Source organism: Phocoena sinus, chromosome 7, assembly GCF_008692025.1.
Source record: "Phocoena sinus isolate mPhoSin1 chromosome 7, mPhoSin1.pri, whole genome shotgun sequence".
Classification (NCBI taxonomy): Eukaryota; Metazoa; Chordata; class Mammalia; order Artiodactyla; family Phocoenidae; genus Phocoena; species Phocoena sinus.
The window spans coordinates 74,626,829-74,643,951 of record NC_045769.1 but is presented as its reverse complement, the minus strand read 5'-3'; the positions used below and the strand labels follow the sequence as shown (position 1 = coordinate 74,643,951).

General features: G+C 41.6%; 1 protein-coding gene across 4 annotated transcripts in view; it reads right to left on the bottom strand.

The window, feature by feature from the left end:
- The window catches only part of ACVR1 (activin A receptor type 1), a 131,861-nt gene that overhangs the window by 25,925 nt on the left and 88,813 nt on the right, over positions 1 to 17,123 (bottom strand). For all 4 annotated transcript variants that reach the window (XM_032637735.1, XM_032637737.1, XM_032637734.1 and 1 more), the window contains 4 exons: positions 14,808 to 15,071; positions 12,413 to 12,624; positions 8,796 to 8,895; positions 4,806 to 4,952 (listed from right to left, as the gene is read on the bottom strand). In XM_032637735.1, the coding sequence (XP_032493626.1) occupies positions 4,806 to 4,952; positions 8,796 to 8,895; positions 12,413 to 12,624; positions 14,808 to 15,071 (723 nt within the window). The remainder of the gene's footprint in view (positions 1 to 4,805; positions 4,953 to 8,795; positions 8,896 to 12,412; positions 12,625 to 14,807; positions 15,072 to 17,123) is intronic.

Sequence of the window (17,123 nt, the reverse complement as noted above, 5' to 3'; positions counted from 1 at the left end):
TTCTTAGAGAAGGATTTTTGTCTGTCCCGTTAGTTAGGCTCTAGACCTTCAAGAAAACTGACTTTTAAATAAGTAAGATTTTTTATAAAACTATTTACCACTCAAGTGTGAATTGTACAACTACATTTGCTTCAACATGCTAGACCATTTTTATGGGACTTTTGTATTTTGAGTCAAAGCACTCTACTGTTAGTAGAGACTGAACAGGTGCCCATACACTGGAAGCCTGGCCCAGCCATTGGACGTGTTCATAACACTGAGAGAACGTGATAAGGGCAAAAGCCTCTCACATAACAGCCAAAGTCATCCTCCCAGGTGCCTCAAATCTTAAGTGAGGTAAGCAGTGCCCTTGTAAGCCTCTCACTGGCAGCTCTCGTGGGAACCAGGTGCTGGGCAGCTCTGATACCTGAGGAGTGAGGCCACCATGCTGGGGAGCACAGGGCTTGAGAGTGTTGGACCCCAGAGCCAGACTATTGGGCATCCACACGGCTCACCATCCTGAGCTGGGTGATCCCACATGTGTCACATAAAATCGTCACCTTGGTTTCCTCATTTATAAGATATGGATAGCACCGTCCTATATCTCAAAGGGTTACTGTGAAAATAAAGAGTTATTGTAGGTAGAATGTTTCATATGATGCCTACCACACAGTAAGTGTTCAAGAGTAGCTGCTTACTATTATAGTTCAAAATAGTTCTGGGTTCAATTACGGCCCCAAAGTTTGTAATTTAATATCTTTTTCAGGTAGTTTCCTTCACTTCCGATTGGTCTCAAGGAATTCCGACTGATTAAATGGTTAAGCAGTACCTTTTAAGAGTATGTGGCAGTTCTGGAGATGGAGGGTGGTGATGGTTGCACAATATGCCTGCACTTAAATCTCGCTTATATGATTCAAATGGTCAACTTAATGGATATTGTACCATTTCTTTTAGTGCTATAATCGCTCTTAAAAATTTATTTTATTGAAGTAGAGGTGACTTACAATGTGTTCATTTCTGCTGTACAGCACAGTGATTCAGTTATACATATATATATATATACATACATTCTTTTTCATATTCTTTTCCATTACGGTTTATCACAGGATCTTGACTATTCCTGTGCGATACAGTAGGACCTTGCTGTTTATCCATCCTATATATATATTAGTTTGCCTCTGCTAATTCTGAACTCCCCTACTCCCCTCTCCCTTGGCAACCACAGGTCTGTTCTCTATGTCTGTGAGTCTGCTCCTGTTTCACAGATAAGTCCATTTATGTCATATTTTAGATATAAGCGATATCATATGTACCATTTTTTTTTTTTTTAAAGAGTGTAAGATGAGACTTTGGAGTGAAACTGTCATATTAACTGAAACTCCCTGGTTTCAGTCATGAGGAAAAGGATGCTCAGAAACATACAACTTTGGCCCAAAGTCACAGAGTGGGCCTCTAATGATGCTGAGAATAGAAACTGGCTTCCCAAACTCCCAGACACTGTTCCAACCACCAAACAGAGCCTCCCGTCATTCACTTATCTGCTGACTTCTACACCAGACACAGCAGAAGGAACAGCTGAAATCCAAACTAGTCATTGGAAAGATATCATTTTGGAGGGGATAAACAATGAGGGCCCATAATTTTATACGTGTGTGTAATTTAATTATGTATTTCGAGGGGGCTAGAGTTAGCAGTACTCAAGGGTGGGGGAAATCATGATCTGATATTCAAAACAATCTTTTGATAGAAAAGAAAATGTCACAGAAAACCTTAAAGTCTCTACATCCAAAAAAACTGCTAAGGCAGGGAAAGAAGTTTAACCAAAAAAAGGTGGTACATTTCTACGAGCTGTCTCAACTAAGAGGACCGACTACACAGTAAAATTAATCCATACAGCTGTAATTATGATGAGAGTAACAAGATCTCATGAATTCACAGTTTCCAGGGATCATTATGTAATAAGAAGTGGACAATGTTTTGCCTTCTGTGATCACACTAAGGGACCCTAACTTCTCTCACATGAATCATTCTGCAAAGGTGACTTTCAAATTTCCTGCGTGGATTAAATCCAATTTAATCAATATTTACTAAGCACCTACCACGTGCAGGGAACTGTCCTCAGGACTGGGTGTGAAAGCAAAAACAATGGAAATAATTCTTGTACTGGGTGTACAGTGGAGTGGTATCACAGGTCATTTAACTCAAGAGCACGGATAAAGTGACTACTTGCACAGCACGGCAACATCTAGAGCGTTTTGATCAATGAGCCCATAAGCCCATGAGCCCATGAGCCCATGAGCCCATGAGAAGAGAGGGGCTGCCTGAACATGCCCTTCCTTCAGTGAGTCTCAGACCCCACGTGCTTCTCAGAGTACGTGCACCTGCCCGTTAAGAGTACTTCTACTAAGATGTGACACATATATACAATGGAATATTACTCAGCCATAAAAAGAAACGAAATTGAGCTATTTGTAATGAGGTGGATAGACCTAGAGTCTGTCATACAGAGTGAAGTAAGTCAGAAAGAGAAAGACAAATACCGTATGCTAACACATATACATGGAATTTAAGAAAAAAAAATGTCATGAAGAACCTAGGGGTAAGACAGGAATAAAGACACAGACCTACTAGAGAACGGACTTGAGGATATGGGGAGGGGGAAGGGTAAACTGTGACAAAGCGAGAGAGAGGCATGGACATATATACACTACCAAATGTAAGGTAGATAGCTAGTGGGAAGCAGCCGCATAGCACAGGGAGATCAGCTTGGTGCTTTGTGACCGCCTGGAGGGGTGGGATAGGGAGGGTGGGAGGGTGGGAGGGAGGGAGACACAAGAAGGAAGAGATATGGGAACATATGTATATGTATAACTGATTCACTTTGTTATAAAGCAGAAACTAACACACCATTGTAAAGCAATTATACCCCAATAAAGATGTTAAAAAAAAAAGAGTACTTCTACTGTTTAAAGATAAGTACTTCTTGTACATCATGACATTTTTTTTTTTTTTTCCCATCCTGACTTTTAACATAGCCAGTGGTTTATCTGTTACCCAACCTCAGTCTGTTCCAGTGTCAGAGGAAATATTGGGACATTTAAAGGTACTTTTGACTGTAGATGAATTTTCACCTCACACTGTGACTCTAAAATCTAAGAAGCAATTCCATGAGCTAACTACCATGTGGTCAAGAGTTAGACCATCCGGTGTGATTCTCAGCTCCATTATTTAACCTGCTGGGTGATGTTAACCTCTCTGTACCTCCGTTACCTTATCAGTTACAACCAGGAAAATAAGAATATCTGCCCTCTTACGGTCATGGTGAAGATTAAATGAGAAAATGTGCATAACACAAAGCAGTGCTTACCGCATAGTAACTATAGTCACTGTTGTCGTTAACACACATGCATCTAACTGCAATACAAGCCGGTCACGATAAGAGTTATATAGGAGGTAAAAAGTGCAGGAGTGCAAAAAAGCCCAAGTAAATCCCTTGGGAGAGTCTGGAAGGGAACTAAGAAGTTTTGATGAAGGAAGGAGTGGGTAGAGAGTGGAATGGGGATAGTGGGTGACCAAGAGCAACATGAATGAAGACACAGAGAGCTGAATGTTCAAGGGCAATCCCAAGGAGTGACAAATATTGGAACTGACTGCACGTGGGCATATTTGTACAGGAAGTAGCAGAGTCCTCTTGGGACCCCAAAATAGGGAGTCTGGAATGCCAGGCTCAGAAGTCATAAATGTTGCAAGCGATGTGGGAGTCATCAAAGACACTCTGAGCAGAAGTGTCTCAGCTCCCCAGTGGAAGATAATTCAGTGTGGCAGGATGGACTGGAGAGGGGAGACCCATAGCAACGATACAAGTGAGGAGGCCTAGGTGATGGTGAGGGCCCAAGGGGGAAGGGCAGGGGAGAAAATGACAACAGCAACTGAGACAAGTCTGAGATGGAACATACCACCAAACTGTTAAAGCAAACCTTTGGACAACTGTCAAACCATGATTTGTAGACAACCTGACTCAGGCTTAATACTCAACTGGCAATACTGGAGTAGAAATAAATTCTGGCAGTGGCCTTCCTATAAGCCAGACCTGATCCCATAGCCATGCAGTGGCCAACACTATCCTATAAATAGTCCAGTTCTATAGAAACTTTATAGCCACTATTAAAGAAGCACCCCAGGCAGCATTCATCATATATGTATTAGTATAAACACATGTAGAAAAACTTTTCAAAGACAAAGAAGTCAGCGGGCTAAAGGAATATTCTAACCCTTTATACTTCCATAGCAGTATTTCAATGGGCTCTTCACATATTTCACAAATGTTTCCAAGCTTTAGTTTCCAAATTAAAATGTATGCTAAATCCTTCTCTAAATCTGGGCTTTAAAAACGATGCCTTGTTTGAAGGAATGTGCATTTAATTACGATATCCCTGGGAGCTATGAATCTCTAGGAAATCGTCCAAAGATCTTTCTTAGTTTGATTCAAGTAATAAATATTCAAAAAGGGTGGGGTAAGCAGAACTACAGAGGAAGCCTTGAAGTGAACAATATGGGGCAAGTTTTTGTTATTTAAGTAACAACCTGCAGAGGAAGACTTAGCAATAACAATTTCCTTTTCATCATCCAGAGAATCTTCAAATTTAGCTTCTCCGCAGACTTAACACAAGCAATTCATGTGGAAAGAAAATTAAACAGCGTATAAATGCTGATGGTCCCTATGTCACCCTTTAGGAGAGACTTGCGAATTCAGACACACCAAATCTGAGAGGGCAAAGGCAGGCAATTATTTCTTCCTGGAAAAAAATTATAAATTTTGTACTTACCTAAAATATTTTCATGCCTCAGCATCACAGTGTTGTACAACTCTGTTTCCCTGAACCATGACTTCTCATCCCGGGAGGAGAAGATCTTCACAGCGACATTCTCCCCCTGCCAACTGCCCCTCCACACCTCACCATACCTGCCTTTCCCTGTGGAAAGCAACACAGAGGTGACACTGGACGGTAGAACAGGACAGGTAGCCAACGAACTTCATGCTAGCAACTCTTAACCCCTCCCATGGAAAAACACAACCCAGGGGTATAAATACCACTACTTTCTGCCTGTAAAGACATCCAAAAATAAGGTGGAAACTGCCCCTCCCGGCCACCCTACTGTGCTATCGAATGAAACACTCTCGGAATCTGCATCTGTACAATGGGCTGCTAATTACAAAGTTTACCTTTACATTCCTCTATGAAAAGGTATGAAATGTGTATGGTTTGTAAAAGCACACGAAAGTTAGTAAAACTTAGAAAATGGTACAGATTATTAGATTTCAATGCTGATGAAAGCCAAAAAGCGTGTATGGGGCTTAACTGAGTAACTTACTTGATTCCTTCCCTTAATAAAGGATCAACAGCGGCATTTTCTAAGAGTCCACATGTGTGAATTTACATATGCATTTATATTTTTCACAAAAGAGATCACTGAGTTTGAGATATGTGCTCTGAAGGATTAACACACACACGCACACACACACAGAGCAATGCTGTGTAGGAGATCGACAGACAGCCACTGCTGTCCTTAAAGGATTTCTTGGCGGAGGATATATTTCAAAAGAGGATTTGCAAGGTCTTAAACACATAATCCCAGAACAGTCCCGATTTCTGACACTGGTCATGGGTGTTCGCCTGCAAGACAGTCCCTGTGGTGCCACAAGTGGGTGACACGGAAAAGGCCACCTGGAGAAAACATTTTCAAAAAACGGTGACGAGTTGTGATCTGATCTGAGGAGTTCGTGCCCCCTCCTGCAGCCCCAGCACAGTCAACTACAACTACTAATCTTTTGGATTAGTCACTGGTATTTAGTAGGGACATTGCTTATCATAAGGGAATCTAGATTGAGCAGTTTTGATTATGTTTTGTTTTTGTTTTGCAGTACGCGGGCCTCTCACTGTTGTGGCCTTTCCAGACGCACAGGCCCAGCGGCCTGGCTCACGGGCCCAGCCGCTCCGTGGCACATGGGATCTTCCCAGACCGGGGCACGAACCCGTGTCCCCTGCATCAGCAGGCGGACTCTCAACCACTGAGCCGCCAGGGAAGCCCTTGATTATGTTTTGATTATGTCTGCTCCCGTTTTTCTCCTTAATGACAGGTAGGTGATCAGGCAGGTTGGGAGGAGGAGGGAATTACCGCAAGACTGGGGGGATCGACACGGGGTATGATCAAGGTGAAGGCAGACGCGGCACCTGGAAAACAATGCAGCAGGAGATACGAGTTGCAGGGCAGCGGGGCTTTCTACCAAGGCAAGTGGCTGCTGGGAATCCCAGCTGGTAATAAGCTGCTGCAGTACCACCTATATATACAGGAATGCAGCTCTTTGCTGGAAAACTAAGTCGCTGAGAACCCAAACATGGAGAGAGAAAGCATGCTGTCCAGGAGATTATGTCTGGACATAATCAAAACATAATCAAAACCGCTCAATCTAGATTCCCTTACGACAAGCAATGTCCCTACTAAATACCAGTGACTAATCCAAAAGAGCGTTAAATGAAGCCAGTAAGTGGTCTTTTGTGGGCCACTGTCACAAAAATAGTATTTAGTGCAGGATTAATTGGAATAAAGTCATAGCAATTGCCCAGCATTTGTCATTTAAGATGAAGGCTAGTGCTAAGATCTACAAAATCGACTGCTACAAAAGAGAAGGCTCATCTATTCCTGCCTTTGGTTCCATTCTGTATCTTTATTTGCCCTTTGTCCTCATATTCTCATTAGGAAGGAGAGAAAAATATCCCAGAGCATTGTGGACATTACTATACAGTTGCCTTAAATCCTTTGTTTTAGAGCAAACAGAGATAGATGTCAGCGTAAGTAGACAGAATTGAAACAGAAACCTACTTAAATGGTTTTCAGAGGCTGTTAAGTTGTCAAATGCTTTTCGCAAATGCAACCTTATGCAGAAGTCCCTGAAAACAGAAGCAGAGCTGCCCAAAAGTCCTGGCCATGGAGACCCAAAACGGGGGGGGGGGGGGGGGGGGTCCCCTAAAGCACCTAAAATTTGGAGATTCATTGATCACCATCTGTAACAACGTATCTAGTCCAACTTCTCATGTTTTTCAACCAAAAATGGTAACATCCGAACAGTTCATTACATACATTTTTCTTCAAGCCTGTACTACATGAACACCAACTAGATGCTACTGAAAGGCACGGCTCTTTAGCACTGAGCCAATAAAACGCTATAACTGAACATAAGCTATTTCAAAATATGCTGAAGAACATCTATACAACCGGAAACAGTATGCATTTTTAAAGGTGCAGTATTATTTTGCCCTTTGGACTCTGGGGTCCATCTCTGAGGACCGGTCATGAGAGCTGCTGCTCTGTGAATGGTGAGTGGCCATGGGACAGGAGGATGGGGGGGAATGTCCCCCTTCACTTCTTACCCCTACCCAGGTACCCTTGTTCATAATCAAATAGGATGCTAGCTGGTACAAGAGGACAACTCTGGTTGTAAGCAGTGAGCACAGTGGGGGCTTTTCCATTTTTAGTTTCTCTACGCACAGTCCACCGTGGAGGAGAAGCAGGAAGCTGGAGTTCAGAAACAGTTGCAGTAGCTACAGACATAGAGAAAAGGCAACAGGCTCCTGCTGGCCACCTGTGTGCCTGAAGGTGGCAGTCACTTCTACTACCTCTGCCCGCCACCCCCTTCCACTACTGCATTTGGGGGTGTCCTGGTTTCCATGAAAACAGGAAGAAAAGTCAGAGGATAGCAGCCAAGTGGTGAAGGCAGCCTATATGTTGGCCCGTCACCTCCCAAAAGCAAAAGATGATACGGCAAGAGCTGCAGAGCCAGCCCCCCAAAACTGGGAGAACCAGGAGAGTATGGAGATGTTTCTAATCCATCATTTGCTACTGTGGCCATCCCTGCATGCCATCTAAAGGAGAAATTAATGAAAACTGTCATGTGACTTGCAAATGCCCACCTCATAAAACTAAAACTAATAAAAATCAGGACTTTAAAGAAAAAATCATTTGCACCACCTTCCTAGAGAGCAATCCGGCAATATATAAGACAAGCCATAAAAAGTCACAAATTTTGACCCAGGAACCCCAATTCCTAGAAATTTATTCTGCGTACTCAAAAGAAGCAACATGTGCAAACCATTTTCAAACAGTATTGTTAAAGTTATCACGCGATAGACAATTACATAATCTTTAAAATACCTGTGATGTGTACAAATACATGAAAATGTGTGTGAGCTTAAAACTGAAAACAGGGACAAATTATACACACACTATGATTATATCTCTATACAAATATGTTCCAATATGGGAAAAAATGTGAGAGGCCACAGAGAAATGTACACAGCTCTTATTTAAATAAAGCAGTTATGAAGGGTAGCTTTGGTACATTTATTTCATTTTTTTTTTTTTAAGGCAGGGGAAGAGTGAGGAAGTATAAAATTACAATAATCAAGTTTACTGTCCAAAAGCCGACTTACCTCAGATTCCCCAATGCCTATGGTCTGGAGCAGCCATGTTAGTTCATTTTCAAGCATTCCCATCATCCGGAAGGGTCTACTTAAAACTGAAATCTTTTGACTGGGCACTCTGTATCCTGCCTAGTGGATACTAGTTCTTTGACAAGAACTTCACCAAGTTCAAGTGCTCCAACACAAGTCACAGATTAGAGGCATACTACCACATGGCTACCTCACATCTCCTGACGTTTAAACAAGCAAGAGGCAACACGAAGCAGATTTTCCAAGGTCCATCCTACTTCTAGAACCACGGCACATAACCCGCAAAGAAAGGGAAAAAAGAATTACCAACACACTCCAGCAGTGTGATCTGACGGGCTACTGTTCTTTGTACCAGAAAAGGAAGACCAGAGCCGCTTCCGGACGTACACGAATGATCCAATAAATCCTGCGGTTCAAAACAAGGAGAAAGAGAAAGTATTGAGGAACTGCTCCCAGGTTAGAGTGTGAGCGTGCACGTGGGTGTAACTGGCATGGAGGCAGTGGTCTTGGCCACATGGCCCGTTCGTGTGCGTGGAAAGCCCCACTGGAGGAAGAACTGGTTTCACTTCTTAGGAAAACCAGAAGCTAGCCCTTTCCCTAATATGGGATAGGGTTTTCCTGAGGGATGAGTAGTCCTTTCTTGTATCCAGAGTTTTAGAAGAAAATATATAAAGAAAGAAGCTGAGTGGACAAAGTCAAAGATGTAAATTTAAAAGTCCAACATGCAGGGCTGAGCCCAAGGGGAAACAGTAGCTAGAAGAGAAAATGGAGCAAAAATCAAAGGCCTTCAAGTCCAAAGGCTGAGCAAAATTGACCATATTCGGCCCTGCTCAGAAGACCTATCAAAGGATGCACTTTAGTTGACATGCCAAGGAACTCTAATAAGGAACAAACAAATTAGGAATAAGAACCAAATGACTCTAATGTTGTTTGTCTTGTAAAGACTCCAGTGGCCATCTGAGTCCTCAGACTGGTACACTCAAGTAGAGAGGGCTACCTGGATGGAGGTTACTAGGTAGGTGGGGAACAAGAATCACAAAATTAACACCTCTATGTCATTTCTCTTTTTTTGTTAACAGTTGTCTACTTTTTAATTAAAAAAAAAATTTATTTTTATTGAAAGACTCTTAAATTCTATAGTGCTTTACAATTTTCAGAAGTTTCTCACACGTGATTTCATATACTGTACGTCATTCTCAATGTCAGTTACCCACAAAGCAGAGAGAAAAAATACGACTTTCATTGAAACATAAAACCATGCCCCAAATCTACTTCTAAAAATGAACACACTGCAAAAAAGATTCCCAATTAGTTCATTCATAAATTTTCCCTTCTTACTCTCAGTGCAAGCCAAGAAGCAGAAGCATTTTTGAATCAGGAACGGATTATCTACAATAAACAATATTGTGCCCATGGTGATCGTGGGAAGGTTGCAGTAATGTTGATCTAACACTCCCCAAAGCTGTCCTTTCCCAAACATTTTAGCTGGCCTGTTACATGAATACATTGCCTTGTTTGAGTTTCATTGTCTTTTACTTACTCTGAGCACCACTGTGAAGTACTGTTGATCAGCAAAATTACCAAAACCTGAACATCTAAAGGAAGACATTTAGAATCCTTAAAAGCCACAAAATGGATATTCAACAAGAAACTGAATGTAGATGAAGTAGAGTTTCACATCTCCCTATCTCTTTTGCTGTTCGTTTTTCTCTTTATTCATTCAATTTTTTTGAGAGAATAATTCTGAAATTACTGTAGAACTAATGTGTTGTTTTTTCATAATGTACAATCCTGGTTCTAAACCTAGTTCATAGACTTCAGGGCAGGCGGAATCGACCAAAGACTAACAAACATCTACTTCAACTCTTGGATCCCAAGACTTCTTTTTCAGTGTAGGAGAGCTGTTTAGTAAGGTACGCATTGCTGAGTCATATAAATGAGAATATCACTTAAATAAGCAAGTATGTAGACCAATAATGACAACTTGTTTTTAAATAGTGTTGTTTACTGTGTCATTATATCGTGATATACTGTCATCTAAAACGGTTGAGTTGACAAGACTACTTTAGCATATTTGAAAGCATTCTGCTTTCAAAATTATAGAAGCCATTTAAATAATAATTTACACTAGAGATTCCTATCAGTGCCCAATGTGATTAGTTATGTTAGCAGTTCTGAGGAACAAAGTTCTGACTACTGCTAAAGTTTTGTCAAGATTCAGCGTTGTATCGTCCTTGCTCCTAACTCAATGAATTCATTTAATTTGCCTTAAAACTTGAAACAAACTTCTAAATACACTTCTAAAGAAAAACTATATTTTTCTACTTTTTGAATGAAATGTCCTTTTCTCCTCTTTTCCCAGTTTCACTGTAGCACAATTAAATAGGTAGGTAAAAGGAAGCTAAACAAGGTTCCTTCCCCTTTATTTTCATACAAAAAAAGTACACTTGACTGTGGTCCAGTCATGGGGAAGGCAGTAGGACGGGATATTTCCCAGCCTGTATCAGCCACCATCAAATGTTTTAATAACTCGCCAAGGGTAGTAGTCCAGGTGTAGCACCTGAGCTACAATGACTGGTGAGGGCAAGTCTTCTCCAGCAAAAAGGCTTAACTGCAGAACTCCCGGACACTTTTAAGTCTGTCGTCTAGCAGAACAAGACTTAATACAGATGATCTTACGTGATGGCATTAAATAACACTGAATCACATTAAAAGCTACCACCTTGACCGTCTTTCAATTCATCAGCCAATGACAAGGAGAGTCTCGATTTAGTACTGGCATGACTTTAACATCTTTCTAACACAAATCTTCACCTTTTTTTAAAGGGGGCATCCTACCCAGCACAGTGTCCCCGTAGAATGTTATTACTTCTCCCTTCGGCACTCGATGGTAACCTATTCGATAGCATGCAATCCCTTTTCTCACTTAAAGTTTAAAGGTGCTTTAAAATTAACACTTGATGAACAATTTTAATAAGTGAAAGAAGGAAGACAGTTGCTTTCAATGTGTGATTTCATCATTTTAAAATGTGCAAAAGAGTAACTTTAAAACATACAAATACGATGGTTCCAAACCCTGTGCTAGGGTAGCTGCTAGCCACACGCTGACACTGAGACAGTGAAATGTGCCTGATCTGAACCGATGTGTGCTGTACGTATAAAATACACAGATTTTTAAAATTTAGTTTAAAAAAAAAGATGCAAAATATCTCATTAATAATTCTTTAATTATATGTTGAAATGATAATAATTATATATGTTAGGTTAAGTATATTCTTAAAATTAGTATCACCTGTGAGGTTTTCTTAAACTTTTTTTAAGATGGCTACTAGAACATTTAAAATTACAGATGTGCCGCACGTATTGCTATTGGACAGCACTGGTTTAACCAAATGAGCGCAGTCCACAAGGGGGCGGCACAGGAGCACGAAAAATTTCATAGCTGCTTTTTTGGATGTCAGGTTTTAAAAGTCTTAAATTACAGGGCGCTGAAATAATCTAGAAGGGAAAGTGATTTTTAATATTAAGCAAAAGGTGCTTTTTTTGAAAGCACTTTTACTGCTAAAAATAGAGGAACTGAGTACCATAAATTCCAAGCCCTCCCCCACCATCAAAATTATAGGCAACCACTGTCTGTCCCTGTCCCCTTACTCCCAAAAGAAAAATAACTACCAAGGATCGACTAAAATAAATCCACTCCCTCATTTAATGTAAATGTCTGTCTAAAATAAATGTTCTCATGTAGAGGAGACTGAACTCACATAGGGGTGCCGGCATATACTTGCTGAAGACATAAGTGACCAGTAGCATGTGTGCACTCACTGTCCAGTCACCAGTTACTGGTTAGCATTTCGTGCTTGAAATAAGAAAGCATCTTCAGCCATCTGTGTTATGCTCGGGGTCCCCTGGGGCCACAAACTCACTGCTAACGTGCTGTCTCCGACATTGGTGGTGATGAGCCCTTCGATGGTGCCATACTCCACATCTCTGGGGTTGAGGCGTTCTTGGTTGCGCCTTTTAAATTTTCGGAGAGCAACTCCCAGCAGGCAGGCTAGAAGGCAGACTGCAAACACTACAGACAGAATGATGAGGCCAACCTCCAAGTGGAAATTCTGTGTTCCAGGAAAGGATTTCCCTGGAGATGGGAGAGAGAAGGGTAACTGGCCGTAAGGCTCATTGTTTACGTATTATTTAGCATAACCAATGCCTGACAAGTAGCTCGCTCCTGACCCTGACCACACAGTCTCACAAGCCACGAAGTGTTGAAACTGAAAGACTTCCTAATACCTGGCCAACGGCCCAGTCATTTAACCATTATTCATTTAGACACAATAGGAGTTTGAAAAAATTCCACTGAGAACCAATTTATTAATGCATCTATGTGAAAAGTGTTTTTAAAATATAAAGTACTACACAAATCTCTGATACTATCCTTATTAACCTGGATTTGATCTGTAAGGATTTTTACCATCAAGCCCTTACGTTCAGACACTATGCTGTAATATTCCTATGAGAAAGTGCTATCTGAGTTAAGACCAAAGATCCAATCTGTGGTCTCTCTCCTCTCTTCAATGTATCTTGGAGGTCTACTGCTGAATTCTCATTGCTATTACATCATGATTTCTGCCTAGGAACCTATTCATTCACCTGTTCTCTAACTCGCTTATTCAACATTCACTCACTCACTCAAAACGTTCTATCCTTGATTCACTCACTCACCTAATCACTCATTCACTCTCTGGCTCAGACATTATTACATACCCATTCAAACATTTGTGCATTCACTCGAATACTCGCATGTCACTCGAGCAAATATTCACTTTTGAGTTAAATCAAAGATTCTCAGTTGCATAGTGAAGGTCCATAATTAAAAGATCCCAAGGCGAAAATCACCTCTGAATTTCAGACCCTTTCCTGACATCACGTCACCAAGCCCTGTTCCCCACGTAGGCCTTACTCTTTCCACGTCCCTGGCCTCTTCAGCCATCCAATCTCAAGCCGAACTTCCTTTATAAATTTCTTTTAACTTTCCAAATCCAAATTAATCAACAACTTGGCACACGTCACTTGTATGATAAAGTGTAAAGCTAATTATGTACAGCATTAAATTATGAATACTGCGCGTCCCTAATTAAATCAGAAATTCCTTAAGAAAATAAATTCTGTGTCACAACTCTAATCTGGCAGAGTGTTCTGCAGATTAGAAACTTTTCACCCTGCAGGTATCATTTCTACATGAATGCAGACATTTCTTCATGGTCCATCCACTCTATTAATAACAAACTCACAAGGTTTAAGAATTTATCCCATCAAGTACCCTTTTAGGTTTAACCATTAAATACTTGACCTCGCTTATAAAAACATCTCTTTTTATCAAAAACTCTCTTTTATTATTGAACCCTATTTGCTTATCAGACTTTTCTATATGCCTTAAGGTCCTCACCATAACTTCAAAAATTATGAATTATGGAACATGATCTTGTATCAGTTTTTTACATTTTTCTGTCTCCTCCCTTTCTGGCTGACATTTCTCGCCGTGGATGCTCTTAGTAGCCTCTCCTACCGTTTATTTCTTCTTTTGTGAGTGCAAAATTGGTTAAGTATGTCTATTAAAAATGTACTATATATTAAGAGAGTAAATTTGGCTTGGAATGAGTCTACAGAGACCGAGGTACATTCATGTTTGTAGGGACTCTGAGAGGGCAATTTAGGGCTCATTTTATGAGGAAACAGTTTCAGAGGAGGACTGAAATCCATATTGACTATAATACGGAGAAGATTCCACATAAACTACAAGGTTGATGTGAAATCTCACCCAGCTTCAAGTTTCGGTGACAGATTGCTGGGCATCAGATGGGTGGTAGATTGCAGGGCATACGGGTTGTCTCCTTCCTCATAAAGAAGGGAAGGTATTCCACTCAGACATCAGAATCTTATGTTCCACTTTCCTCCCTACACACTCAACACAGAGATGAGCATTTACAAAGCAGAACTGTCTCAGAAATTATGACATCATAGCTCCTTTCAGAAAAGGATGTCAGGAGCTGTTCACTTGCTCATGACCACCAAGAGAGATCTGGTCAGCCAAGCCATCCCCAAGGTAGCCATCACCTGGCTCACTTTCCCAAAAACATCCATCCTCCTTGTAGATTCCAAAAGGCCATGCCTTTCTCCTCCTCACCAGAGGGACTTCCCTTGTCACCCACTGTTGGAAGAGCAGGAGGAAAGCCTCGTAGCTACTTACATCTTTAACCCACACAGAATCAGGACAATACTAACAAAAACCCCTGATCTAGAAACAGAAAAGTCCATGGGAACCTTTAGTGGGCAGCTGGGCGGTGATGTTCCTGTTACACCAGTCCCCTTGGCAGCACTCCACAGCTTGGCCGGGTGACGGCGGGGTCTTACAGGTCATCTTCCCCTGCTCATAGACCTGGAAGCAGCCTTTCTGGTAGACGTGGAAGCCATCGTTTATGCTCAGCGAGGAAAAGCACTGCTGGCCTTCACAGTGGTCCTCATTTCCACAGGAGAGGCCTTCACACACACACATGTAAAGTCTAGGGTTAACCTTGGGCTTCTCATCTGCAAAGGGAAGAGAGGAAGGAAAACAAAAAAAAAATCACTGCATGCGTTTTAACCCCATTGGGGGAACGATACAGTCTCTCCAAGACCATTACAAACACGTTAACCAAAGTCAGGTGAAGTATCACCACTGGCCATGATTTCCATATTTCTGCTGTCTTGTAACTCTCAGCTGACCAACCACCAAATAATAATCACGTCTCAAGATATGAATGTGTTGATATGAGCTGGGTACTCTTTTATATCCTATACTAGGCCAAAGAATGATGATGATCTGTCCACAGGTTTCTGAAAATGAACTTCTCCCACTGTGGTTTTCATGGTATCTTTGGTCTGATGGGCTCTCACATCCCGATTCTTGAACCAAAATAAAATGTTTTACCAGAACGTAATGCCCATCACCTTTATTTTGTGTTTTAAAACAAGGCTCCTAAATACATGGCGTCTGTCAATAGCAGCTCCCGTTACCTCCACACGAGCCTCCATCAACTACTAATACAGGATTGCTGACATTGCTGCCGTCACCTGTCTGCTTCAGAAACACATCAGTATAGTAAGAGTTCCCAAGGATGCATGGTCTATACTTACATATCCATATTATCAATATTTTCAGCTAAATGTCTAGAGTAATTTTTCAGTAGTACAACACTGAAGTTTCCACATTAATTACGAGACTAAACACTGCTTTAAACGTTTTCAACTGGCAGGAAAAAGTTGGCACCAATTTTTGAGGATGAGGGCACAAAAAGACAAAGGGAATAAAACAATGTCTGAACAGTAAGGTAACAAGTGGGACCAAAGGAATAGCCCACACAGGTGGGTCCAAGGTGCAAGATGGATCATCAGGGAATCACACGGAACCAGACCTCCTAATTGCCTCTTTCTGAAATCACTCGTTTGCAGTTTCACCTTTCAAATCACTCTTTCTTTTCCCCTCTTTTGTTAGAATAATTAGTTCAGACTTGCGGGTCCCAACAGTTTCCACCAGCAGGGAAGGAAAGTGAAGACAGAATGTAAACAGCCAAGTCCCAGAGGCCACTGATTAGCGTGATGAGACCACTTTCACCAAAGCACTGTTCATATAAAGAGAGTCAGCTCTCAAAACTCCCTCCGAAGGTCTACAGCACAGACAGGCTGCCTTCTAATTCCTGAACCCTCTGTAGCAGGTCTGTGAGAGAACTGCTGCTTTCTTAAAATATAGCAGGTTGGATGGCTGTGCTTTCAAGAGGAGACCTTAAGGTAAGGTCTTTGAAAATGTCAAGTTCATTTACACAGATTTGTGTGGGTGTGTGTATAGGTGTGTGGGTTATCTCAGAAAGAGAAAAAGCATTCCTCATCTTTCTTCTTCCCTCTTCAAAGGAGTGAAAAATAGTTCACTGCCCACTGTAATGTGGGTGCCTTGTCCCACAGAGTAAGGGCATGCAGACACACAGACACGAGCCTTCTATTTATAATTGACTTGCTAGGTCTTTTGAAAACCACAAGGGGCTCATCCAAGAGCAAAGACATGCCCGAAAGCAGAAAATCCAAAATAGCCGCTGACAGTGTATGTGTGTCACCAGACTCACCCCCGAGGATCAAGAGCCCGCAGACATTTTTAATGAGCAATAACTTTAATGAGCCCAGGGACGGTCTTTATTTCTCCCTGCCTGGAGAAATCCAAGAGAAATTCCAGCACCAAGCTATTTCTATGAGGATGAGAAACATATATATCTGTTGACATAATCCAGCAAAAAGTTTACACTTGCCAAAAGCAAGTTGAAAGATAATGTTTCTAGGGAGTCTAGACAGGCTTGCCACTCTCAAATGGCACAAAGCTGGGCTGAGAGTTGCCAACTATGCTGCCCAACAGGTGATGATCCTTTGGAGGGAAATGGATGGGTGGGGTGAGGGACAGAGTTAGTGGTGAGCACAGCAGAGAATTAAAAAGACTATATTCAAAAACTGGGCAATAGGGCTTCCCTGGTGGCGCAGTGATTGAGAGTCTGCCTGCTAATGCAGGGGACATGGGTTCGTGCCCCGGTCCAGGAAGATCCCACATGCCGCGGAGCG